Source organism: Hippopotamus amphibius, chromosome 2 (assembly GCF_030028045.1).
Source record: "Hippopotamus amphibius kiboko isolate mHipAmp2 chromosome 2, mHipAmp2.hap2, whole genome shotgun sequence".
Lineage (NCBI taxonomy): Eukaryota > Metazoa > Chordata > Mammalia > Artiodactyla > Hippopotamidae > Hippopotamus > Hippopotamus amphibius.
In genome coordinates, this window is record NC_080187.1 from 102,629,521 (window position 1) to 102,655,571 (window position 26,051).

General features: G+C 36.3%; 2 protein-coding genes across 10 annotated transcripts in view; one reads left to right on the forward strand and one right to left on the reverse strand.

The window, feature by feature from the left end:
* Positions 1-1,208: 1,208 nt before the first annotated feature.
* Positions 1,209-21,970, reverse strand: CEP44 (centrosomal protein 44). 9 transcript variants are annotated; one of them, XM_057724508.1, is made up of 13 exons: positions 21,329-21,543; positions 20,302-20,407; positions 19,304-19,351; positions 13,015-13,162; positions 11,628-11,774; positions 11,120-11,242; positions 8,958-9,119; positions 7,756-7,962; positions 7,188-7,263; positions 4,461-4,585; positions 4,169-4,206; positions 2,669-2,713; positions 1,209-1,493 (listed from the first exon to the last, which is right to left on the reverse strand). In XM_057724508.1, exons 2-13 carry the CDS (start codon positions 20,346-20,348, stop codon positions 1,391-1,393), a joined length of 1,269 nt encoding a protein of 422 aa, XP_057580491.1. In that variant the 5' UTR covers positions 20,349-20,407; positions 21,329-21,543; the 3' UTR covers positions 1,209-1,390. The 9 variants fall into 9 exon arrangements, 6 of the variants coding, with proteins under 6 accessions (XP_057580491.1, XP_057580490.1, XP_057580493.1 ...); XM_057724507.1 differs by lacking the exons at positions 20,302-20,407; positions 21,329-21,543 and adding an exon at positions 21,553-21,970; XM_057724510.1 differs by lacking the exon at positions 20,302-20,407 and adding an exon at positions 15,724-15,862 and having other exon boundaries at positions 1,209-3,401; positions 21,329-21,540.
* A 75-nt stretch (positions 21,971-22,045) lies between these two features.
* Positions 22,046-26,051, forward strand: part of FBXO8 (F-box protein 8) — a 36,512-nt gene continuing 32,506 nt past the window's right edge. The window contains exon 1 of the mRNA XM_057724760.1: positions 22,046-22,292. The gene's annotated coding sequence lies outside the window, so the exon portion shown is untranslated. The remainder of the gene's footprint in view (positions 22,293-26,051) is intronic.

The following is a 26,051-nucleotide window of genomic DNA, read 5'->3' on the forward strand; positions in this document are numbered from 1 at the left end:
TAGAAAGGATATGGCAGGACTGAGCAGACCACAGCTTTCAACTTGATAAAATCTTACTTATCAGGAAAACTTGATTATAATTTATAATTTGATATTCATTCGGGCAACAAATAAATATTAAGTACCACTTAGTTTGAACAAATGCTAAGCACTAGGGGAAATAAACATTGGAAGAAAGACTGAAAACCAAAAACTTCAAAATCATAAGTAATGGAGATTAACTTCGTATGAACAAATAGCTATGAAACTGGTATGAAAAATAGACACAAGGCACTAAAGCAGCAAAGAGAGAGTACATAATTTGGCTTCTGTAAAGTCTTTCCAAGGAAGGTACAGTGTCCTGGAGGATAAACAGAAATTTTCCAGATGGAAGGGAAAGTCATTCTCAAAAGAAATAGCAAAAGCATCCTCAGCAAAAGCACAATTTAAGAGAGGCCAATCCACAGAGACAATCAAAACTCATGTGCCTTCCAGGATTTCAACACCAAACAAACTGAAACGCTCCGCCCCACGATTTAATAAGTTGATTTCGCTCCACGTACACAGCGATTCACGCGAACTGAAGGATTTTATCTACAAATTAGAACTTATTCCAAAATACTCAGCCTTCCGACCACTCTCATTCCCACCTTTCAACCTTTCTGGGTAATTAAAATTATGATTCTCTTCTTTTTATTAATACCCATCCATAATATATAATTCAAACAATTTATACATTTGGGATACTTATTGAATAAGTGCTCTGTTCTTAACTTTAAATTGCTGAGTTGAATACTTTGCATGAAAATCTTTTTAAATCAAATAAATTTTATTAGTGATTTAGTGGACTTCAGAGAAAAATAAGACCTATATACTATGCAGTCCCCATTCCTACAAGTATCAGATATCAATAAAAATCATGATAAAATGAGTATGGATTTTAAAAAATCCCCTCCCACCCCAATAAATCTGCACGTTCTCAGTGTCGCTACTGCTGTCTTTTTTCACTCTTTGAGTGAGTAGTGTAAGAAACCTGACATTTTCACTAGATGAACCTGGGGGTTGTTAAAAAGTAAAAATTAAATCTATAATGTTATTGGAGCTCAAAAAGTGTTGTAGCTTGTAAAATTGACAAGGTTCTTTTGCTCTTTAATGCTTCCCCAAGTGCCTGTCAATGATGTAAAGCTGTGAGGAATGAGCAGCATGAAACGCAGCTCCAAAGGCTTGAAGTTTTATTTTTTAGGGAACGTGTTACATGTTAAAACATTACATTACAAAGTGTTAGAGTAAAACAAACAAACAAACAAATATTGAACTACTTTCTCCAACTTAATAGTCCTTAGCTTTGCCTAGAATTTTCATATAGTTGACATTACATCTTCTTACTTGGCCTTACACATTCTTAGTGTTTCTACTGGATCGCTATCCAGATGTATTCACGGCACCTAGTACAGGCAGGGCCGCACCAGCTGCTGACGCCTTTGCGGGCAGTGTAATACACACCTTTCATTCCACTTATGGGAGAATTAAGGGGATAGAATTAGAGAAAATTCTAATTAACTATGTAGCTCCAAATATTCTCTCCAGGACTCCCCTCCCTTACCTTTTCAAGACCTTCCAGTTAATCAAAGGGGCTGGTTTATGGTTACAAACTACTAATTACTTATGAGGGAAAATTTTTTCTACTATTTCTAAGAGAGCTAGAATAACAAATAATTGCTCTCTCTTCAATAACTTCAATGAAGTCAGATTTGCTTTCTTTTTCCCCAAAGATTACGTTGTCAAAGTAGTACAGTGGGATTCTTTGTAAGTATAACTGTACGGTGGTGTTATGCCTTGACTTCACTAGTTCCTGTTTAAGTTGTTAGATAAAAGTATGAAAAAATTTGAATTCCAAGTTTCCACTACATAATATAAGACACCTTTTACTGGTATTTTCAATAGAAACTTATATTTGGCACACTTAATGTTTATCAGGAAATTTTAAATGTTTAAAATCATCTAACTGGTATATGTGTACGAGTATACTACACAGAGGATAAGAGAGGGAGGGGAAAAAGAGACCATGAGAAAAGAAGATGACTTTTTCTTCTCTCTTGCACAAAAAGAAAATTTCAAAAACACTTCTTTTTAAAATTGGAATTGAGTTTTTCCAAAGGGAAAATATGATCCTATGTTTTACAGGAAATCACGTCTTAACAAAAGGTAAAATACTGGCATATAAACCACAAGGTGGTGCTACAATTCCATGCTGATACTGAATTTTTACAAGTTTAATTGATAAAGTAGTTTCTTTCAAAATCTCTTGATTTATAATTTTTGGTAATTAAAAAAATAAAGCTAACTGGATTCATTAATTCTAGATATATTCACTGACTACTAAATTCAAAAGTTGTATGCTAATTTCAAAAGTTCATAATTTTAAAGTACGATGACTACACATGTACCTGCATAAATGCTTTCTTAAAAGTTATTTCTACTTAGAATTTTAACTTACTATTAATGTTTCAAATGTGACAAACACCAAATTACATTTATATAAACATATGAATAAATAAAAGAATTTATGTAGTAATTTAAAACGAATTTCACTTTTCTCTTAATTTAACTTCCTCTAAGAATTTTTCTCTCTCTAGAAAAATATATAACTTCCCATCATTTAAAAAAACAAAAAACAAAAAAAACTCACTGTGTATCTTGTAATCCAGGATGGCCACCACCTGTGTCTGAGCTGCTGGTGTTAAAATACGTTACAGAATAAAGCACTAAAAATACTCAACACATTTTCACAACTGTCCAACCTGCTTCCAAATACAAAAGGAGAATCATGCCCTTACTTCCTCAACATTAACTGAAAATGTGTTGCTACCTTTTGACTGAGCATGAAATAGTTGTATTTTCATTTTATTTCAATTTCAATGAGCATTTTAAACTTTTCATTACAACATATTCGTCAGTACAGATGGCAAGATGGTATGTATGAGAGCCTCCTGGGGACAATATGCAAGTCCCAGGTGGAGAGTTTCCAACAGGATGTAAACCATGGTCCTCAAGCCTGTACTTTAAAAAACATATTACTTAGCACACTGCCAACAAATGTCAACACAAAAATACAGTGCTGGAATGACTTCACGCTGTAAAAGAAATGTACTGGCACCTAAGTTTCCCTAAGAATAGTAAAACAGTAAAGCAATATAATCATAGTGCAAAAATATTTAAGTATTTATTGAATATTGGATGAAAAAGCTAATATACCAAATCGGATTCAAATTCTAACAAAAATATTACAGTATATTAAACTTGCATAGAGAACTCTTTAAAATATACAACATGTACAGGAGCCAAAGTCCTAGAGAAGTTCATGCAGAAAATTCTATAATTAGTGATTTGGACATTTCAATAACTCTGCAGTTTCTTCAAACCTGAAATATAATAAATAAATAATATATTAAGTAAATAACTAATTCATAGTGAGGCACAGGATTTAGGTTGTTGAAGTTACATTTTTGAGCCTTAAATAAATTTCAGTGCTTATTTCTAGGTACAGTTACTGTTAATAAGTATACTATGGCCAGAAGGGGAGGAAAAACAACTAGAGTCAATTGAGTCTTTAATTCTTGAAGCATAAGTTATTTCAGCACATTTCAAATTTCCAGAAAAAAAATTATAGTTTTTTAAAGTAGTAGGCTGCATGATAATCTTATACAATTTCATTTCATATTTTCTTTCAACTGCTCTTTAACAAAATCATGTAATTTCATATTGGTACTAGATGAAAGTATATTTAGTATTACTATACCAACAACTTTCTGAAAAGGACGAGCAATACTTTCACAATACTTAAATGTCTCCAAACCGTCCATCTACATACATAATTTAATATTTTCATCAAGTAGTTATCAAAAATAGATCACTTCTTGATTAATCAAAAATATCACTGCACTCTTTAATCTGCAATTAACTCCACTAATAATGTTTTACATCCCTTGTTGGAAACAAAAGCAGTGACTCATCTCACAAACACATAACTGTAGGTGGATTTATTATCCACTGGAGTCTTGAAGGAAATTCCACACCTGATTGAGAGACCTTCACGGTTTGAAACACACATGCACTTTCTTTACATGCTGCAATCCAACACAATTCCCTACAGAGAAATGAATTTCTGTTGCCCCTTTCTGTTACTTACATTTTTTTCATCCTTTCCATTTTCTGGATTGTTGTTTCCTTTAATTTAAAAAGCAACAAATTTAGGCGATTTCTCAAAGTAAACCATAATCAAAGATGGACCGTGAACATATAAAACACAGTCTAAAACACTGCATTAAGTACTGTTTATTTATCACAAAGAATTTTTATGAGATTAAGATTTACAGTTTCATTATTTTTCTAGCCAGTGGCATCTACAACTAAATCTAATGCCTGCTTGTTCTCCTGACCCTACAAAGGAAATCACCTAAGTGGTTGCCGGTTCCTCTTACCTCTGAAATCTCTTTCAAACCACAGTAATTAACAGTTGAGGTTCTGGGAGTTGAATCTGATGATACCGTACTATAGCCAGAGGACAAAGGAATATTTGCTTGCCTTTCCTCCTTGCTTTTTCTATCTGTGGAGAAATTAATTTTTAGATTACCTTTTCCTTTCATAGTAGAGTCAAATATCTAAAATTTTATGTACAGAGGGAAGAAAAATAAACATCTCAATATAAAATGGCTATTGGTATAGGTCTAGATAAGTTTTTAATATTCTTTTAGGATAATGACCTGCATATGGAGATCTGGATCATAAAAGCTGGCCGATAAAAAAATCACAAAAAGGAATATTATCTCTCTCATGGTAACAATCAATTGAATATGCAGGTTAATGTACTTTTAAGTATAAGCTACTGATCCATGTATATTCTTTTCTTAAAATGGTGGCAGCTATTACTAAAACCAACTATATATACTTCCTAAAAATCAAGAAACATTCTACCCTGACTTGATACGTATGGAAAAAACTGCTTAAAAAAACTGCTTAAATCCACAGATTTATTTCTCTAAAGAAATGAACAACTTTCCATTTCCAGTATCCTGATATTATTCAACAAAATGATGGCAAGTCTTTCCTACAACCAAATTGATTACAGAACATCACAGATAAGACAAGTTCCTATCCAACCAATGCCATAAGCCCTACGTTTCTAGTCATGCTACATTTGGCGCAAAAAGGCAAAAAAAAAAAAATCGGGTACCCAATTAAACTGGTTTACACAGTGTTACTGTGAGCCTGGCCCTACTGAGACAGCCTCAGCCAGGGTACAATGTGTTACCACGGGAGGATTTTTGTCTCTCATGGAGGCACAGTCTTTTCTGTCTACTGCTTTTGCCTGTTTGTGCCATTCATCTACTTACTCATCGGCAAGAACTTCACAAAAACCATTCCCAACATAACACGACCCTAAGATCAGACTGGTGAACTGTTGCTCTCAACATCAAAAGGAAGTCAAACCCTCTGCTTCCAGGTAGCATGCATAGGTAAAAGTGTCATGTGTAAGGCTTTACAAATTTGACTCTTAACTGATCAGGGTCAGATTATAAATTTTTTGACACCTGGTATTCAACTCATTCATAATCTATAATCCATTTCAGACAATTGTCTTATCTGCTCATCACTGTAAGTCTTAGCATAGGACTAATGGGTTAAAACTATGTTCTGTAACACGTTATTTAAAAAGTACTAAGCCCAAACAGGAGAAACCGAACTTGCAAGAGGCAATGTTTAGCAAATAGCAGGCATTCAGTATTCCTTCAATGCATAAAAACTTGATTTCCACAATGTACAGATAGATACTGGGGACAGAAGCACAGACATTATGCTAGACAGATCATAAGATAAAGTTCTTGCTCTCAACGATCTTAAAGTTGAGCTTTGAAATTTGTTGAGTAATGAATGAATGATAAATGGAAAAAAGTCAACTTTTACCACATCTGAAATTTGTGGTCTATAATAAATCTAGTGCCAGAAACAGTATCTCCAACAATTATATTTAATAACCTAACTACTGAAACTGTTCTCTGTGCAATGAAACTGGCACATGCACTACATACGTAGTGTTGAAGAGAAAATATTAAAGCTAATCTGCCTCAATTCAAACACGTCCCATCATTTAAAAGCTGTGTGGCCTTTCCCGGTTATTTCATCTCACTCCCTCACCTATAAAATATGGATAATAATAGCACTTATCTCGCTTTGAGAATTAAATTTTTTACTACCGCAGTTGGAACAGTGCAGGCCCACAGTCAGCACTACAATGTGTTGTTAAATTGTCATATACGTAGTACCTGAAAGATTTAATGAGGTCAAACACCCGAAGATTTAAAAATGTAACTTCATTATGAATTCTCAATTGGAGAAAATATCTATTCTGCAAATATGATTTAATTACAAACACGAGACAAAATTTAGACATTAGTCTTTTCAAAAAGCATAAGAATCAAAAAAATATGTGGGAATGGAGTCTGGAAGAGAGTGGGCATATGTATATGTATGGCTGATTCATTTCATTCATTTGTACAGCAGAAACTAACATATAGTTATCAACTATAAACTAACATAGTTGTTATCAACTATATTCCAATAAAAAATTAATTAAAAATAAATAAATAAATAAAAATAAAAGCTGTCACTGAAATCTCATCAGCAGAAATCTCATCCCTGCTGCCCAGTCACAATGAAAATGTTAGTAGCCTAGTGAAGTTAAGTGACACAGAGAAGAGCTGTCCTCATTTTAAGTCCTTCTCATTTCATCAGGGAACTGCTGAAATGCAAGAGGCTTGTTAACACTTTACAGGTTACTGACTAACATGTTTTTCCCTCTCACACATATTATTTACATATGTGAAAGCTACTACTTAAGTTTAAATTAGAAACTTTGGAGGTCCATTTATTATTGTAAACCACTTTGCAATTAAAAGAGCAAAACATCTCTAAAAGTTTGTAATTTTGTACACTGGAATTTATTCAACTACTGCATGTAAGACATGGAAGTTGGCTTTTCTAGTAATCCTTGACTTATAGTCTGTAAGTTTGAGATTTTCTTTATTCTTAGGAGCTTTGCAATTTCTAAAAAAATAAGGTTTGAGGATATTAAAATGACCACATACTATAAAAACATTTTTGTGAAAACTCCTAACCATATCACTAATTCCAATACACCAAGAACTTACCCGGATTGAGACTATCCATGTTGCTACTAGAGGCACAGTCTCCATCCATCTCATTAAACTCTACATATTCATCATTCTGGAATAATACAGTTTAGTATTTAGAATAAAATAAAAAGAGACGCTTTCATTTTATACTCTTACTGCTAAGGATAAAATATACAGATGACATAATAAATACTTAAATACTTCTGATTATTTTATTTACAAGCAAAACATAAGTATCCCTACATATAAAAAATGATCTTTTAAATGTGGAAGGAGAGAGAAACCTTGAATCTACTAACTTTCTAGGAAGGAATGAAAGACAGCCTAGGGCCAGAAAATGATATAACTGTCTCTAAAAGCTCAGCTTACAAGTTTGTCAGATTATCTTATTTGATGAGGAGAAAAGCAATAGCCCCAACAACCACCACCCAACAGGCTGTGTCTAAACAGGACTTCATTCCAACTAAACACGTTCCATTACCTCAATATTCTCTTATTTAGCATTCCAAATAAGAGAATAATGAATAAAAGAAATACTTTATTGTATCCGAGATATTCTATAAATGAAAAGGAAAGAAAATACCTTTCTAGATAAAAGCATTTCTGTTTCAAGAAGAGTGACACGACTTAGGAGATTAGCCCAGGTTTTTTCATTCACCATCACTTTCCCTTTCATCTTTTCTTCCAAAGATTCTAATCTGCTCTCCATGCAAGTCAGTCTCTTAAGCTTTTCTTGGCATTCAGCAAGCATAGTCTGTAGTGCAATAATCTCAGGGTTGACTTCCGTATCCTACAATGATTAGAAAGATTAAAAATATTACACAAACTAAAATTCCAGGAATTCAATGTATTCCTATTTCCACTGTGTTGTTTCATTAGTTACAACAGGCAGGACAGCATGAGAGTTAAGAGTGCTGCTTCTAGAGGTAGACACCTTGGACACTTAAACTAGCTCGTGTGAAATGCCCCTGATGCCTCAATTTCCTTATCAGAAAAAAAAACAGATGACAAGAGTGCCAACTTCATTTGGGTCTTCTAAGATTAAATGCATTAATTTGCATAAAGCTCTCAGAACAGTATCACTTCATACAGTAAAGCTGTGACTAGCTTCTTATAACTAGATCTAGCAGAAAGCTAAGAGGAAATGACCGTGAAATAAGAGTGCATTGAGATCGTTCCATTTGCTATAAACAGGAAATAAGCCTAATGGTCATCTGGTAGTTTTTAAATGCCAACTGAATACCAAGATGTACAGAAGTCACAAGACACAGAAGACAGACAGAAATAGAAATTTTAACAGAAGCAGTAGAGACTAGACACTATAATGGGGTCTGTGGCAATAAAGTAATAGCAATGATATTCTGAGAGAGAGAGCACAAAGGACAGCCAGGGCCCTAAAAAGAAAATGAAAAGGCGGTAATGCACCATTTTTTTCCATTCATCAATATGGGGAAGAGGTGGTAAAGAACCTGCAACAAACAAAGTAGTATCTCTCTTTCTCTCTCTCTCTCTAGTCTGTAAATTCCTTGAAGTCAAGTCCTATGTCTTACTCATCTCTGCATCACCCATGGCATCTCTCCTAGGACCCTAAACATAAGCAGCAAATAGTATTTTTTGAATTATATTCAGTAAGACATTGATTCTTAAGTAATGGTAACAAAGGTAACATGCCATGATCAATAATTTAAAAGGCTAGAAATGTTCCAAAGATTAGATGCTGAAATAACCATGTATATATCAAGGCAAGAAATATCGACCTGTGTTAAAGAAGTCCCAGATTCTTACTTGCTGCTCACACTTAATTTCAGGAACCTGTAATTCAGGAATCTTTACTTCAGCAGCCTTTAAGTCACGAACATCAAATGCTTCATTGACAGCTGTTACTGTATCTTCAGGAATGTTAGCACCATCTTCATTGTACAGGTGCCGGATCACCACAGCTTTCTTCTGCACAGAGAAAAACATGTCAGAGATGCTTCCGTGTTCTCCACAATTATTTTAAACACACACATAGTAATTTTTCAAAAGAAACATCCTATCTTCCCTTTAAGATTTACAGAAGTTTAAATTGCCACATATGCATACACCAAATATTACAAACTTATTAATATCATTTTACATGTGATGACAAAATTGTGGTCATGATTTTTAAAAAGCATTCTTATATTTTACAAAAATATTGAAATGTTTATTCAATCATGTCTGGGACTTGTTTCAAAAGGTTTCAGATTTGGGGGAAAAGATGTTGGGAAAAGTGGTTACAATTGAGATGAAACAAAATTAGCAAAGAGTTGACAGACTGCTGAAACTCAGAATGGATGCTTCTGTAAATGTCTGAAATGTCCCATAAGAAGTCATTTTTAAAAGGTTAACACACTATTCACATATAATCAAGAACTGGCTTTACACGAGTAGGACTCATTACAATTTCTTTTTCTATGAAACAAATCACAAAACATCGGACCTTAAAAAACAAAAACAATCAAAGGGCGAGTCCTGAGAGTAAGGCAACAGGTCAACCCACATTTACGCAGGACTCTTCTGCCTACTTCCTTTTCTGCAGACAATCTACATATGAACATGAAAACGCAGCACACGTGAGACAGAAGTCACAACTAGCACTCCAGACAGGCACTGGGAAACGAGAAGATTTACTTCAGTATTGACTCGGTTTTTCATGTAAACAAAGGAATGCACTTACTCCAACTTTTCTAAACTGGAATTCTTTTAATACCTATTCAAATTTCTGATAATTAAAGATTTGATGTAAATTATAAAATTTTGATGGTTAACAAAGGAAACTTTGCTCTATGAAAATTAAAAACAAGTTTAATGTCTTAAAATTGTGTATCTTTCTTTGTTAGGACACTTAGATCACTCCTCAGCCCCCATACTGAAATAGAAGATTGAAAAGTGCATTCAGTTCTATTAACTCACATTTAGTAAGTCCATACAGTATACCTAATCCTGTGCTAAGCACAATGAAGATTTAAAAAAATCAGTGTAAGAAAATCCTTGTTCAGATAAATTCTAGTTGGGAAAGGATACAAGACCCTTGCATTCCTTTTCTCATTTTTTGCTCATTGCCTAGAGCAAAACAGGCATTTTTTTTTTTTAAGTTACTGACATAAGAGCCTTTTTATTACAGTTAAATGTCACTACTTTCCAATAATGGCATAAAGTATAAATATCTTCACAGATTCTGTTTATATAACTCATATTTTGAATTGGGGAAAAATAATTCCACAGATTTTACTTCAGCCAAAAAATACTCACATCCTTTATCTAATGACACATCAGTTATTCATCTGGCAGTCTATCCTTCAATCTCAAAGGGTGTGCCCCAGGTGGGAGACAGCTGAAAGTATATTTACCATTATAAAATAATATTTTGGCTTCACTTTCCCTTGGAGGGAGAAAAACTATCCCTAAATGCACTGGACTCATTCAGCCACAGGTGCTTGAAGTGGACACGGGCAGGGAAGGTATCCACCAACAAAGAGAAAATATTCAAAACACAACCCCAAAACCAGATTATAGATTTAAGGAACTATCAACCACTGGATAATTCACAGTCCTGGTATAGAAATATGAATGTATGTAAACCATGACCCATCACTGTAAGTAAAGGTGGGGGGGGGGGTCTTTAGGAAGACTAGATATGTAATGAAGTGTAAATGTTCATGATTGCACGAGGCAGAACTAGAGACTAGAAATGGAAAGAGAAAGCCTGTTCAACTGTACATTTCTACCCTGTTCTTATATAACTTTAGGAATGTTCCCAGATAATATGTGATATACATTGTTAAAAATCCTTACATGCTAATGTCTGAGCAGAATGTTTCATCAGATGCTAGTCAGAAAACTGAACCCTGTGCATTGGATTGATTAGGTAGATAACTCTTAACACTACACGACACAGGCACATTCTCTTTGTATTTTCCCACCTTTCCTGAAGTCATAAACCTGCCAGTGACATCAATGCCCACAGGTTCAGCAGATATCTTCTCACCGCTTGAACAAGGTTCTGACTTAGCAGAACTGACTTTTTTTCTTTGTTGTGATGGAGTCTAAAAAAAGGCATTAAGATGTCATAAATTGTGTGGGAAAGCATGCTATATATATATATATTAAATTCCTCTATCATTTAAATTTTCATATGAAACGTGACTGCCAAATAATGCGAGTCTAATGAGACTACATATCTTTTGAAAACTACAAAGTGATGAAAATGTATTATGTTTGAACTGTTAGTTTAAGACTAGTAGCTCTAGTCACAAATGTGCAAAAACAAGTGACAATTATTTAAAGCAAACATCAGGCATTATAAGGTTACCCAGAACTGTGAACGGGACAGCAACTGCACTACGCATTAATTTGCTGACTAGGGTACTGACTTTATACATTAAAATACAGCAAAACTTAGCAAAAGTTAAAATCTATTAATAAAATTACCTTCTCAAGACCACTCAACTCCTTGTGCTTTTTCATCACACAATTCAAAATATCACATATAATTTGGATTTTCCATTCTGCAAATCCACACTGGAGAAACTGCTTTTTCGTCAAGATTGGTTTATAATTAAATTGATCACGAAGAAGCTGTAAGGAGGAAGCAGATCAATGCAATAATTGGAAGCAATTTCTTTCAAAAATCCAAAATGATAAATGACCACCTGGTCAGGGATGTACTGTCATTTTTGAGAGGAGAGAGGGGAGGATTAAGCCATTATATAAAGGGCACTAAAGAAACTTGTAGCGGTGCTGTGAGTCCTGACCAAGTAGGAGAACAGGTAGAAAGCAGGTAGCTAGGGATGTACCACAGTATAGAGAGCTGTCCAGAGAGATGGAAAAAGATAGCAGGTCATCAAAAAGTTCAAATATCCTCATAGGTACTAAAAAAAACAAAAACAAACAAACAAAAACAATTCTTTAGCTCACTAGAAGATTACTATACCAGATATCAGAAAACCACAGTTCTATTTGTTTATAGAAATCATGATTTGATTTTTAGACAAGTCAGTAGGCTACTGAGTTTTGATTTCTCATGTGTAAAATGAGAGAAATAGATTAAACCAATAACTTTCAAAACCTAATTTGTGGACCCTGGAATTTCCTAAAAGTGCCTCTCAGGCTTCCATGGAAGCTTTCTGGGGTGAGAGGCAAAAAAAGGGAAGATTAAACACAGATTATATATAAAAACTACCATTTCATCAAACTCTCTACTTAAAAAAGAAAAAAATGAGATTTAATTTGCTAAATGGGCTTTACTATTTTTTTAAAAAGGTTAAGAAAACTACAGTACATGAACAAAAATTAATGATACAAAGTAGGGTTCTGAAAAAACCAAACATGAAATTAAGTTCAGGATACATACAGCACACGTGTAGACACCAGCGTAAATAATAAGACATGGTAGAGTATTACCAGAGTAAATAATAAGACCTCAAGGAACATAAGTTGTTCCAACATAAGTTGTAGTTCCTTCTTATAAACAACTAAATCAACTCACGAGTATATGAACCACAAATTTTACTCAATAAAACCACATTTCTCCCCAATTTCTGCCAGTATACCAAATTTTACTAAAATTTGATATAAAAAAGGCAAATGAAAAATGACAAATGTTTACCAGTCATCATATTTATTAGAGTATGAAAATTAAAGCAAACTTGAAATGCATCTTGATTGTAACAGGGACTGCATTTACATGAGATAAATGCATCTGAAAATACTGTCAACTATGCATGCTACATATATTTAAGAAGTTAAGAAGTTATTAATCTTAAAAAAACTATTCAGTGACTTCTGAAAGAATTATTGTTTCATAAATTCAAAATACCTTATAGACGGTATCTATGAAGCGCAAGTCATTCTTTGCTATGAGCTCTAAATTGGAGTCCACCAGAAGTTCTGCTACATAAGGTGAATAGGAGGTAAGGGAATAGCTGATGATGGGCAGAGAGGCTGCTGTATCTCCCTTTACCAAACTGTTAGGAAAAAAAGATTTTTAATAAGCTTATTTCCACAAAGTTGGATAATCAAGGAAATAAAAGAAATGCTGTCAATAACTCATAATTTAACACGACAGCCATAATAATTAGGTGATGCACAAGACCCTTTAGATTCCATACACTCCTCTAAATCAGTATAGCAAAATTAACTATGAAACAAAAACTCTTTAGTACCAACAGTCTATTTACCACGGTATTTATTGACTTTCCAAAGTTTCGCCTTATTTGGCCTAGTCCATTTTCTCCTGTTAACAAAGTGAATGTACCATCTTATAGTGCGCAGGTTGACTTTATGGTTTTGCAAACACTTCTCACATTACCTCATTTGCTCTTTATCACAAACCTGCAAAGGGAAACTATTACGAATTCTCAGTTGCAGATGAGGAAGACAGGGCTGGAAAAGGCGTCAACTGTGACTAGGCTGACCAGTTTACTATCTTCCCTGGACATCAGGCTCATTTGGAATCTACCATATTAGCTTAAGCTAAATTCCTCCAGCCTAGAAAGGTATCTTACTCTTCAGTTATCTGTCATTCATTCTTTATGAATCATCAGTCAAATCTCAAGCCTCCCATGAAGCCATCTTTCTGATCCACAAGGATCCTCCCAGAATGACTTCCCAGGTGTTAAGTATCTCACACATGACGCTCTGCCTTGTACAGATGTCTGTTTCTGCACACAGATTTTATTTGTCAAGGAAAAGTGCCTTCACTGATTCTCTCACGACAAGGCACAGGAAGTATTTGTTCAACTGATGCAATAATGTTCTTACTTAAAATATTTATTTTCCACAAAATTCAAACACGTACATAAATCTCCCCATTCCTGCCCAGTTTTTTAAAATAAGGCAGAGAACAAATATAACATTATATTTTGTTTTTTCAGGACAAACATAAACTGTTTCTCTTTTATGCTTATGGGTAAAATTATAATTTACCCAATGAGAAAAATGCTCTGGCAATTTCTCTCTGGCAAAATGCTCTCTCTATAAGACGGTTCAAAATAGGAAATGAAATAGTACTTTTTTAGAGCAAAATCTGTCCATTTTACGCACATTATGAATAGAAAACAGCCAGGTCTGCATTTAATACTTCCTAGGTTAAACAATGTCAAAAATCTTGGTTATCTGATTTCTAAGGACTTAGACTAGAAACAGTAAGAGAAACAGGTATTATAAATTGGCAGGCCAACACAAAAACCAGCAGATGTTAGAAAAAAATCTTAAAATGGAAAAAAATATAAAGAATCAAAATATGTGGAGGTGTCTTTGAACGTTTATGTGTGTGTGTTGGATCCGGGAGAGCAGTCTGAAGCATCAGCAAGTAGCGTTACCTGACTCAAAAAACCCTGCAGACAATACTGTGTTATAAGCTAATCTAAACTTGTTCTTAATGATACTCGAGTCAATAAGAAAATCAAGTGTTTGAATGCTGTGCTCGGAAGACAGGAGAATAATCAGTATATTTTAGAATTATTCCTATCCAAAATGTCTTTTAAAATGTTAATGCTTAAAGTGGGAAGAAAACTTGGCTACTCAAACTGATTAAGTGCCTGCAAGTCTGGATAGTAGAGATTTCCCTGTTTTAAGGAACCAATATATGATTGGTACACACCATGCGAGCAGACTAGGGAATGCCTTCTGCTTCTCACATAAGATGCTCATAAGTCATCAGAGCTAAACTTCCCCTAGTCTCCTCACATTCCTTTCACTTGCAGCCTTCTCTTGGTGAGCTTTTCCTAGTTTACACTGAGAACATCCAGGATTCTACTGAGTAGTTGGTTTAACCCAGTTTCACTCACTGCTTGAACATATGCCTAATCTGGACTTGTCCCTTGACACACTGATTGAATAAACGTCTAATTAGCTTCTAAGATGTGCCAGGCAGTTCTAGATGTGGGGAGACTGCAGTGAACTAAACAAAAGCACCAGATGTCAGGATGCATTCTAGTGGGGAAATATTTAATCAGTCAGTGATTCCCAGGTAGGAAGAAAAAGAGGTATCAAAGGATAGAAGATGATGGGAGTACTGTATTACACTGGCAGAATTAGAGAAGAAATGTACATTGTGACACTCTACAAAGGCAAGTAAGTCACATTTGGAAAGTGGAAACTAAAGCAAAAGGTTTAAGTGTGATAGCTAAAGAACAATCTTCAAGCATGGTATAAGTTGTCATAAGAAATCTATTTAACTAGAATCTTCCTAATCAAAGAGGAATACCATCCAACTAAATGTGTGAGGGTGGTAAATTACAGAACTAATGAAATCCAGTACACTTCCATGAGATTCAAAGTTGTACAGAGACCACACATTCTGACAATATTGTGCTTCTACTTCTAAAAGTTGTTTTAAATATCTTGAGTTGGAATTTTTCATTCCTACTTAGAAACAATCTCCTAACTGCTTTCTGAAATATCTTAGTCATTTCAAGGAAAAAATGACTCAATAAAAATTTTTATTTAGATACTCTCCTCATGTCAAATATTACCTCACATCATTAGTGAAAATTATACAAAGAAGTTCGATACTGTAGCTTACCCTACACAATCCACCTCTCTAGGGTAATTCAGCGAGCGAAGCACTTGTTCTAAGTTCCGCAAGCTTCTTTTTAAGTCACCTGTTGCCATTATTTAACATTCAATTCAGATCCAGCTTTGAAAATTATCTAATTTTTCACCTAAAAAAAAAATCCATGAAACAGTTTAACTCTTTGTATTTTTGAAGCTTCTCTAATCTCTTTTGTTCATATCTCATACACACTTACCATATTTATCGTAGCTACTTCTCCCCTAATTTATCTTCCCTACTGGTCTACTACTGTCTAGTACCGAATGTCAGGTGCGCTTTTCCCCTGAGTATTTTTTCATTACAAAAAATAAGTTTGCCTTATGTTCACCTTCTTACAATGGGTCTGATATTATACTCTCCCAATGGTACAACAAAGTACCATTTGGGAAGACATACCATCCTAAAATAATCTCCATCAATGACTATTTTGGATGCTTATAAAGGGTACATAATAAAGTCAGTAAGAAATGGAGACTAAGAAATTTAGCACGGATTTGGGCGGTATTCCCAGGGCTCTGAACTTACCCAGTTGTAAGTCAGATGGTTCGCTTAAAAACTAAAAATAGATGAGTTAAAAACATTCAGGATTCAGCTGGTTAAATATGGCAGCTGATTAAATGCATGTCCCCTTCATTCCCTTTTCTAAACACCACTAAAATGAAAATAAACGATTAGAAACCGTATATACTCATTAGGGTAAAGAAAACTAGAGGGGATTCCATGTGACAAAGGATGTGTTAACAAAATTTTGGAAGATGGAAAACAGATGGATGAGTGATAACCAACCTAGCAGAGCAAAAACAGGTCAACCCCATCCTCCTATTTAGGAGGAAACTAACAACAGCAAGACAGGTTCAGAAATGAGGGGCCCTGAGACTTCTGAAAGGCTGAGGGGTAAGGCCAGGGACCTGAAATAAGAATGGTTGTTTGAAAGTCCATATAAGAAGCTGCTAAACCCTACATTTTTATTTTCACTCTGCTTCCCCTCCCCCCCCGCCCCCAACATATATAACTTGCTCAGCTAGGCAAATACCTCTGATTCTCCAGGTTTAGCAATGAGTTTTTAGAAAATATCAGCACAGCCCATAAAAAAATGGAGTTGTTCTACAAAATACGCTGTTAAGGGAAAGAAAAGACAGGCCACAGACAGAATATTTACAAAACACATACTGGATAAGAGACTTGTTTTCAAAGTATACAAAAAACTCTTAAATGTCAGAGTAAGAAAACAAACAACTCAATTTAAAAGTGGGCAAAATGTCTGAAAAAATCTCATTAAAGAAGATACACAGATGGCAAATAAGCACATAAGATACTCAACATCAAATGTCATTAAGCAATTACAAATTTTAAAAAATGATACCACTGCCTATCTATTACAATGGTTAGAATCCAAAAAACTGACAGTACAAATGCTCATGAGGATACGAAGCAACAGGAGCTCTCATTTTTGGTGGGTGCAACGCAAATCACATAGCCATTTTGGAAGACCGTTTGGCAGACTCTCACAAAGCTAAGCACCATACAATCAGCAATTGTGCTGATAGTTATTTATCCAACTGATTTGAAATTTTAATGTACACACAAGATCCTGCATGCAAATGTTTATAGCAGCTCTGTTCCTAATCACCCAAAACTGCAAGCAATCAGGATGTCCTTCACCAGGTAAAGATTTAAAAAAACTAATACATCCATACAACGGGATACTATTCAGCAATAAAGAAAGAGCTATGAAGCCACAAAAAGATATGAATTAACCTTAAGCATATTGCTAAGTAAAAGGAACCAGCCTGAAGAGGCTTGGTTGCTTGGTTTCCATTTTATGATATTCTGGAAAAGGCAAAACTGTAGAGGCAATAAAAACTACAGAGATCGTGGCTGCAAGGATTCAGAGGTAGGAAGAAATAAAAATGTCATTAGTCACAGACAACATAATTGTATTCGAAAGAATTCAAAAGAAATAAATTTGGCAACGTTGCTGGACAGAAGGCCAATATACAAATGTCAATTGTATTTCTCTGTATTCCCCAAATAATTTCTAAATTATGTTTAAATGCGTTAAAAAATACATGTATAATAATTCACTAGCCTCAAATATCACGTGAATAAATCTAAAACAGATCTGTAAGACCTCAAAACAAAAAACCAGAAAACTTTATTGAGATAAATTAAAGAAGCCCTAAATAAGAGGTCTACATCCTGATCAAGGATTTAAAGACTCAATAAGTTTATCTATAATTCAATGTATTCCCTCCATCCCATGATTCCCCAAAACTCCCTGCAGTTTTTTTGAAGGTGGAAATTGACAAGCTGATTCCAAAATTGGCATAGATCTGCAAAAGATAAACAATAAATAACACAATGTTGGAGAAGATCAAAACTGGAAAATTCAACCACTGGATAATGAGACTCATTATAAAGTTAAATTCAGAATTATTAAAAATATCTACAAACAGAACAATGGAACAGAAAAACATACAGAAATAGACCACGCATATATTGACACTAGACTCATGCCAAAACTGATGCACAGTAGTCCTGGAAAACGGATGGTCTTTTTCAGTACATGGTACTGTGTCAACTGAACATCCAGATGGGACAAATAAATCTTGACCCCTTGATGTAAAGGGTACCTCACATCCTTCACAATTAATTCCAAGTTTGTGAAGATCTAAATGTAAACTGTAAGACAAACAGGCTTTCTGGAGATCACAGAGTAGAATATCTTTATGATTTTCAGGTAGAAAGATTTCTTGTCTTAAAACTGATAAAATGAACCACACTAAACTTACTAACTTCTGTTTTTCAAAAGATACCCTTAAGAGAGTGGAATGATAAGCCACTGAGGGGAAATTTATACTGTCAATATATACAACCAACAAAAAGATTCATAGCCTAAAAAAATCCTACAAAGTAACAAGAAAAAGAAAGACAGCTCAATAGAAAAACACCAAAGAGATCTACCAGGAACTTTACAAAAAAGTAAATGTGAAAAGATGTGCAACCTCATTAATCATTAGGACATTACAAAGCAAATCCAAAATGTGAGACTGCAGAGCATCTGAAACAGAGCACAACGCTGTGAAAGAGAAAATTAGTACAATTACTTTGGGACACTTATTAGTGATATCTCCTAACACACTTAGGGCCTATGAAACAGGAATATGACACCAATGAATACAAATAGCAGAATATATGTGTACATTTATATGCACCAAAAGACATGAACACTATTTGGGATTGTAAGTTAAATGGTTCATTTTTTTAAATCTCAAAGAAAATAATACCATGGAATTACATTTTTAAATGACTCATTTTATTGCTTGGGGTACAGCTTTCACTAGATGCTCAAATGAGGTTATTCCCAAGGGACGTTCCTAACCTAAACAGGTAAATACATGGTTAAGGACTTTTGCCGGAAAGAGACAAATGGCTTCTAAACTGTAAGTCAATCAGCCAGTGAGGCAAAGCTCAATAATGCGCTTAAAAATAGCTAGTATTTGCAACTGTCCTGGACACTTCATAGAAGGGGAATAACATATAACAATACCTTGAGTATTGAATCCTCTGGGAATGCAGCTCCTCTAAAATGAAGTCACTGACATTAAAAACAAAACAGAACAATCCATAAACCAGGTAAAGTAGTTAGTATGATCATTTCCCCCTAGTCAACATTCCAGCAGTTGCCCAGGATACAAATCACCTTCTTACACACCTTCCCTAAATCCATACATAACCAGAGGTGGGCTAGCAATTCACAAAATCCTGAATTTAGTAAGCTTTCTATTTTAAGCCACTGGCCACCCAATTCTGTACCCGTTCCTCCTCTTACAGAAAAGAGTATCTTCCTTTTCCAAGGCTCCTCTCCTTTATCAACATAGTAAACAACATGTTATTGAACATACATGCTCCTTTATCAACATGGTAAACAACATGTTACTGAATATACATGCTCATGCATGGGTTTTAGTCAATATTTTTCAGCCAATCAACTACTGCAACTAAACATTTACATTTTTAGGCAGAGGGAACTTCAAGTAATGTCAAATGGGAGGGAACTACAAAAAAGAAGTGATCCTAAAAATCACATTCTACAATATACTGGCCAAGAAGGGTAAACCTTCTTTAACATCTTTTAGGATGACTGGGGGATTTATGTACATACAGAAGCAGTTAAAGATGACTTCCTAAGACCAGCCTTTATTTTCCCGGGAAAGACAAACTGGGAACTAATCTAGCTATTGAATGCAAAATATACATATTCTTGGGTGTTGCCCCTGGCCAATACAGTAGGTCTCAGCTTGTTTGAAGTTCCTGACCCATGCATCGTAACACAATTCTTCTAGCGGCACCTTTTCTCCTAAGACATTCTATAACTTTTTAATATAAATTTTATCTCTTCCCACAGATTTCCTTTAATCCTTTCAGATGTATATTCCATTTTTTGTTGTACATGGAATTTTTGTTTTATTTAACACTTCATGGTATCTTCCCATCCTTCCTGTCTCTGAAGTCCTGTAACATATCCCAATGTCTCATTATTTCTACCTCTGGTAATGCAATTTCTGACAACAAAGTAAGTCCCTGGAACACATCCTCTTCAGTACCAGCAGAATAAATACTTTGAAGAGTAAGATACAAGTACAGCTGGGATCTGCAGGTGAAGAAGATAAGTGATAAAACAGGATAGAAAAAATAAAGGGATTAAAAAAATTGAGTATTATAGAAAAAATTAGTTACTGCTCTACATTTTCATGAAAGGCTCTACTACCTATTATAAAACTGAAAAACACCAGAAATTGAGACATTAAAAAGAAGCCAACTTAGGACTTGTGCACATTTTAACAAAGTAGTTTCAGACATGAAAAATAACTTAAGAAATCACTTAACATCTTTGCTTTATAATCCTTATAAAAGGAAATCAAAAGGCAAAAGCATATATCACTCAGCTTGTAGCACAGATTCAACCATTAAGACGGTCTCTGCTACTAATTAGATCTGCCCCACTGAATTTATTACAGGAGACATGGTGAAAATGGTATAAAACAGCATTTTAAGGTTTTTCATCTAGTTGAATCTCACTGCTGTTAGATGTCATTCAATGATGTCTCCCAAAGGAATGCCACTGAACTCAGCGATTTTTGTTCAGAATGAAGTAACTAAACCGACTGATTATGGTCGATGGCCAAGAGTCTGTGACAGCTCATAACGCTAAATACTATCTACCAAAAACAAAGAGAGGAGAATATTGGGAGAAACGGGGAGTAAGGGTCAAGTACATAACTGCGGGATTGCTGTGTTCACATATAAAACCGTTAAAAGGTTTGTGGATAATTTTAGAACAACAGCCCTAATTCCGGAATCCACATTTCAAGATGGATTTTTTTTTTTTCACAGTAAGGGAAAAATCTACAGTCCTGTAAGAAAGTGGAGAAACACTGAAACACTAGGGAAATGCAAAGCAAGGCAAACATCAACTGTTCTCAGCTCTTCCTTCTCATCAGTATTTCCGAGGAGCTCAGAGACTCCAACAGGAGGAATGGGCCGTCTAGGAACTCCCAACCTAAGTCACAACCTGATCTGAGAGGATGAGCTCTTCCCACGACGTCGTTATCGAAAGGATATTCCAGTCGGGTTCACGGGCAAGGCACGTCTAGGACTCTCTTCCCCTCCACTGGATTTAAAAGGATGAAAAGGCAGACCTGGCCACTCGCCTTGGCCGGGGTCTCGGTTACGGAAGCGGAGAGAAGGACCCCCGCCCATTCCCGGGTGCAGTCCCGCCGGCTCCCCCGCGCTCACCCAGCAGCGGCCGAGCAGAGAACGGGCTCCGAAGGCCTCCGGCCCCGCACAACGGGCAGAGGAGGCGGTAGCATATGCAGTGCGAGAGCCCCGGGAGCCCAGCCTCCAAGAACGAGTCTCTGCGGCCGGACGCCGGTGCCCGGGCGCGCTTGTCGCGCCGACCGTTTGTATTCGGAGCAGCGGGTGGAGACCCGCCACGCACCGCGGCAGGACCTTCAAAGCTGCCGGGTCCCCCACGCCCCTGGATTCCCCGCTGCAGATTCCACAGCACATCCGTCCAGAGCTCTGGGAAGACTGACCCTGCCGAGAGCCTTTTCCACGTCCAGTGCGATTCCAAGGTGCAGATTCGAAGTCTGCCCCGTTCTGAGGCTCAGAGGGGCTCAGACTGCGAAGTGAGAAACCGGGACTCTGTGGCGAATCGTAGACAAAAGGGATGAAAATACTTCTTCCTGAACGCCCAGAACCCAGACGTCACTTCCGGCAACAATAGGAAACGTCAAAACTCGGAGAGTCGGCCGCTCCGGCTGCTGCAGCCTGAGGCGCGCTGAGTTCGGAGGGATCCGGTGCTGTTTCTGGGATTCTCCTCGACCTCACCCCTACCGGCGTGAACAAGTAAAGTTTGAACCGGCTTCTCCATGGCCTGGGCACCCGTTCCCGGCTGAGCAATTTTCCTTTTGGCTGAAAACCCCCGCCCAGAGGCCGATTCGTCGCGGCGGCGGTGGGGATCGCAGGTCGCTCAGGTAAGGGCGTCACCCTAGATATTTCAGAGTTCTTGCCTCTCTTCCCCGTATACCCCTACTTTTCTTCTCGGAAATAATGACAACCGGTGCTTGCCAGTTGGCAGAAACTTGCTATCCAGCGAGACTTTGGGACCAATGATAGTGCAAAGCACCTTGAGTGACAGCCGTGCTGGCTAATTAAAGTGAGGAATTCGTGTCAGAAGGCGGGAGTAGGTGTGTTCCTTGTGTTCCTAGGTCACTGGGGTGTAGGTCAGCTTGGGACCCCAGGTAGGACCTGACTTCACTCTCAAATAAAGCCGGGAAACAGCAGATGTTACTCGCTTCTAGCCCAGGTGTTGCTTTTCAAGTAGAGAGGTTTTTTTGGTGCATAGGCACAGTTTCAGCGCTTTACATACTTTCCAGTAACATGAATACAAGCACATACAGTTAAGGTCATGATGGATTGCCAGTTGCTTAAGCTGTTAAATTTTGGTTATAAACTTGGCAAATTCTTAATTTGTCATTTCTTGTTTCTCTGTGACTGGGCTCTAGTTTCTTATATGGTGGGTGTCCAATTAAATATTATTAAAATTGGGTGAAATCACAAATGGATCCCAATCCTCAGTCGTTTAAAGGTTTTTTATTTTTAGGTTCTGTATGTATTTAGTAATTTAATAATTGAATCTACTTCTTTTAACAAGTGGAGTTTTTATTTTCAAGGATCCCAGATGTTTCTCTCCACATCAATAGATAGATCATGACCTTTATTACGGCAAAATGAAGCTAATTTATGTTTTCCGTTTCAGCTTTCCTTGTTGTTTTTTTTAAATGTTTGGAATTGGTGACCATATTTCTGGGATAGGGGGATTTTTACCCCGGAAGAAAATGGCTTACAAAATGGAGCAGATATCAGAATTAAAACTAAATTTTATTCTGTTTTCAGGTTGAGTAGGAAACTCGCCATCTTTATCCAGTTAACTTGACAATTTGTCTGAGATACTGTATACAATATAGCAGCTAACTTTCCCTCAAGTAAGCAATCCAAGAGAGAGCACCCAAGACTCTAGTCTTTTATAACCTAATCTTAGAAGTGGCATCCCATCACTACTGCTGTAATAGAAGTGAGTCAATAAATCCAACTCAATCGCTGTGAAGAGGATTACATAAGGGTATGAACCCCAAGACGCAGGGGTCTATGGGATTCTTAGAGGCAGCCTAACACAGATACTCTGGCTGATAACTTTTAAGGGTTAATAGAAAGAAATAACTGAGCAAAAATATGCCTGGTTGTAATGAAATAGACAAATTTATACAAGGATTTTTTTCCTTGGAAAGTTTTGTTTGCTTTTTGTGTGTGGGTGTGGGTGGGGGGGGGGTGTTCTTTTTTTTCCTACTAAATACCTGAAAAGAGGCTTATTATTTTTCTTGGAAAGCTTTGCTTGAGGAATGACATATATGAGTGTGTATTCCTTACCCATTGCCATTTTATGTGGTTGAAATAGTTTCAAAATAAACATGAGCAAAGATAGCTTATAAGGTAGGAAGAAGTTAGGAAAGGCTAGAGGTAAGCCTTTCTAATGTGGAAAGAATGTGGCAGTCTCTATGTTGCTATGAGAGGAAACAGGGGTGGGAGAGGTGTGTCTGAGACAGAAATGTGTTTGTGTGTTTGTTTTTAAGTGTTGTTAGATGTCAGGTGCCACCTTCTTTCAGCATTGCCTTGATGCACATCACCAGCACAGCTTTTGTCAGTGAAGCAAATAAGCTTATTGGAAATGAAAGGTACAGGCTTCAAGGGTTTATTGTGACACTCTTTAGGCTATGACCCACTGTGCAATTGCCTATGCTTCTTCTAGGTTTGAAAGATGTCGTCATCTTTTATACCTCAGGTGCTTAACACCAGCTGGACTATGTCAATCCTCAAATTGTAATTTGGCTTTTAAATAGGTGTTCCCTATCAGGTTAACGTACTTCATTTATAGTAGGTTACAGCCAATTAACTAATGTAGTTTTGGGCCCTTAGGTGTCTGCCAGATTTAGTGTTGACCCCTTAGATGTCTGCCAAATTTTAAACAGGTGCTTGTTAAAATAACAGTTGAAATAGTTCATTCACAAAATATCTTACGGTTTAGATAAGCTAAACCATGTCTTGTAATTTATTATACTTATGATCAGTTTAATAGGGAATGTTTTGTGTGTTTATTGTGCTTAGATTTGCATAGATTCAAGAGGACACATGCACTCCAGTGTTCATTGCAGCACTATTTGCAATAGCCAGGACATGGAAGCAACCTAAGTGTCCATCAACAGATGAATAGATAAAAAAGATGTGGTACATATATACAACGGAATATTAGCTGTAAAAAGCAATGAAACTGGGACATTTGTAGAGACGGTTGGACCTAGAGACTGTCATACAGAGTGAAGTGAGTCAGAAAGAGAAAAACACATATCGTATATTAACACATATATGTGGAATATAGAAAAATGGTACAAATCAACCGGTTTGCAAGGCAGAAATAGAGACACAGATGTAGAAAACAAACATATGGACACCAAGTATGGAAAGTGGGGGGATATGAACTGGGAGATTGGGATACCAAATTATACACTCTAAATATATAAAAAAGAAAAAGTTAAAAAAGAAAAGCAGTGGGCCTTGGGGATCAGGTGGAACTGAGTTTTACTACTAGCTCCCCCACAGCTAGCTCTGTGGTCTTCGCTAATTTCCTCTACCATCTGGGCCTTGATAAATGGTAGCTTTTATCATTCAAGAGGAAGGAATATAAGGAGAGATGGTACATGCAGCCTCAGGGTTACAAAGAAGGCAGAGCCAAGGTGAGCCTGTGGGATTAAAGAAGCATGTCCAAGACCATCACCTAGACTTTGATTCTTGGTTCTTATCTGTTTCCCAGAAGAATGTGCCTTTCCTATATATACCGCCCATGACAGTGCCCCTAGAGCCCTGTTTTGCCATGGGTGTTGACCTCAATTCTTCCCATAGGCAAGAGAAGCATATAACCCATCAGATGGCAACATGAGCTCCTCCCTTCATCTCCTGCATTTGGCTAGACTTACAGCAAGAACAGAAGCATTTCCAATATTAACAGGACACAGGGAACACAGAAGGATGCTGACAATCAAATTCCAGGCCATTTTTATCTTACACTTCTCATTTGGGAAAATCATTTTCCCTCCAGTGCCTACAAGGCATTAGATGCTTTGAGCTTTGCATTCTCAACAGTGTAATGAAAATAGATGTTGAATGCTAAAACATAAACATATGTGTCATTCATAATGCATTCAGATGTTTTTCAATTATTCATGGTTCCTGAAAGTTATTTGACCTATCATGCATGTATGTCCAAGCAGTGTTTATATCAGAACCACAGCCTCAATGTACGCAATCCCAGCTCCTCGGCATTCCTGTCTATGGAATTAAAATTAAATGAGGCAGTGGTCAATAAAAGCAACATGTGATTTCCATAAAATTACCCACTGTATATTGCCCTGGGGTGGAGAAAGAAGGTTGCATGGGATTACCAAAGCCAACAGGACACAATATGCTTGCTTTCTGATGAGGGTGGTGGTGATGATTACTCTTTCCTAAGAATGAATTCATTATTTCCGCAAATAATTGGTGGTCTTGGACTTATTTTTTCCTAGGGAAATAATAACTTAGCCACCTCCTTTCTCTTCTAAGTTCTGTTTTCTTTAAAAAAGAAAGAAAGAAGGAAAGCAAGCAAGCAAGCTAGTATTCTGGGCTCAAAAACACTACATTCT